Below are 1,815 nucleotides of genomic sequence, written 5' to 3' on the forward strand. Positions count from 1 at the left end.
AGCTTCTTCCGGCTCGACAACTCTACTCTAGGTACTCTCATAATCAACAGCTCACTTACACAACTTGTCAAGGACGAATACTCTCAACCTCACCCAAGATAGCCCAGTATGACAACGCCTCCATCCAGATCGTCAGCCTCCTCCTCCTACATATCCGACACAACCTCCAACGAAGTCCCCGAAGACTACCTCATAACATCAACATCCTCCCTCCCACCCCCATCAACCCAAACCCTCCCCTTCCCTCCTCGAAACCAATCATCCAGCATGCCGACAACCAAGATCTTCCCTTGGAACCAGCAGCAGCAACAACAACAACACTCCCCCTCTCAACCAACCCCAGGCCCATCCTCCTCCTCCACTAAGGTCAACGACGACAACCAGCCATCCTCATCATCAGCACGCCTCCTCCACGAACAGCGCCTCTCAACATGCCTCAACATCCTCCGCCACATCCAACGCACCCTCCGCCAGCGCCACGACGAAGCAACCGCCCACCTGACGCAGCTCTCCGGCCTCGTCGCCCGATCCACGTGGGACCTCTTCTACCGGAGCCCCCTCGACTTCATGTGCCACGAGATGGACATGCTCGCCGACGTCACCACCGACGCCATCCTATCTGATGAACCGCCCGTGGGCATAGGCAGCAGCGGCAAGCTGTCGTCGTCGACGAGCTCGGACGCCTGGATGAAGAAGCTCGACGAGCTGCGCGATCTGCGGGACGATGAGGACGAGGCTAGGCGGAGAGTTGATAAAATTTCGCGGCAGATGGAGGCTGCGGGCGGCATGATGCGCGTGGGCGTCGCGGAGCAGAGCGCCGTGCTGGCGAGGGGCGATGCCTTGGCTAGGGGGTATCGGTATTTGTATTCGAGGGGGGGTGGCCGGTCGCTGATGATGCCTTTGCCTATGCCTTCGGCTTCGGCTTCTCGCGGCGTGGGCGTGGGCGTGGGCGTGGAGGCGAAAGATGCGAGTAGCAGGGCGGTGGATTGTGCGCCGAGGAAGAGTGGCTTTTTCGATTGGCCTGTGCCGGATGCTTTGTCCAAGGGGAAGCAAGTTGCTGTTGAGTCGGAGGAGGAAGAGAGCAGTGGATTCGATTCTCCGATGGAGTGCCGGGGAGAATGTTGTCGTCATCTCACCTCCTGAGATGGTGGTTGGACTGACCCAGGGTTTTGGCTGATGTTGGAATAGGGGAGACAGTCTCTAGTTGGAGATGATTAGCATGAAACTTCGCTCAACTCGAGCAAGAGAAGCTCCTTTTATAGATCCCAGTTGTCCGTATATTAATAAAGTCTAAATTCTCCCGCAAGCAAAATGTCGTATCGAAGTAACCCACCCTCACCAACTCATCAACCCCTTCCGCCGATCAAACCCTCCCCTCAACTGCCTCTCAGGCTTGACAACCTTGCCCTTCAAAACAGTATACCGCACCAGATTCTCGCAGTCCTCGGGCCTCACCCTCGCCAGCCAGATGCACTGCGCAGCACCCACATCCCCCTCCGCCTCCTCCTTCTCCTTCTTCTCGCCATCCTCTTCCTCTCCCTTGGCCGCAACAGCCTCGTCCACGCCCGCCGGCAACGGCTCGTCATCCTTGCCAAACGCATTCGGCCGCCGATACACCATGACATTCGCCGAGTACTTGTGCCCGCCCACGTGGCTGATGAAGTAAATTCCCACGCCGCCGGGCCGCTCGTCGTGCAAATCGCGGTACAAGCCCAGCGGGCGCAGGTGCCGCTCCAGCTCCTTGCGCAGCAGCGGCGCGCTCTGGCCGCAGCGCGCGTCGCGCGTCCGCTGGCTGCACATGAGGATGACGGCGCT

General features: G+C 59.1%; 2 protein-coding genes across 2 annotated transcripts; one reads left to right on the forward strand and one right to left on the reverse strand.

The window, feature by feature from the left end:
* Positions 1–580: 580 nt before the first annotated feature.
* BBK36DRAFT_1136759 (hypothetical protein) lies at positions 581–1,189 on the forward strand. The gene has a single exon (XM_024893091.1). It carries the CDS (start codon positions 586–588, stop codon positions 1,141–1,143), a length of 558 nt encoding a protein of 185 aa, XP_024744833.1. The 5' UTR covers positions 581–585; the 3' UTR covers positions 1,144–1,189.
* Positions 1,190–1,335: 146 nt separating this feature from the next.
* On the reverse strand, positions 1,336–1,812 carry BBK36DRAFT_1131473 (Sucraseferredoxin-like protein; the record flags this gene model as incomplete). The annotated part of the gene is made up of 2 exons (XM_024891981.1): positions 1,336–1,512; positions 1,618–1,812. Coding segments are annotated over 2 exons (372 nt in total), but the record flags the coding sequence as incomplete, so codon positions are not given.
* Between the last annotated feature and the right edge of the window lie 3 nt (positions 1,813–1,815).

This window comes from Trichoderma citrinoviride, assembly GCF_003025115.1.
Source record: "Trichoderma citrinoviride strain TUCIM 6016 unplaced genomic scaffold BBK36scaffold_233, whole genome shotgun sequence".
NCBI lineage: Eukaryota > Fungi > Ascomycota > Sordariomycetes > Hypocreales > Hypocreaceae > Trichoderma > Trichoderma citrinoviride.

Excerpts from the sequence above, each read along its gene's own strand:
- BBK36DRAFT_1136759 (XM_024893091.1), top strand. The coding sequence starts at position 586 with ATGCTCGCCGACGTCACCACCGACGCCATCCTATCTGATGAACCGCCC.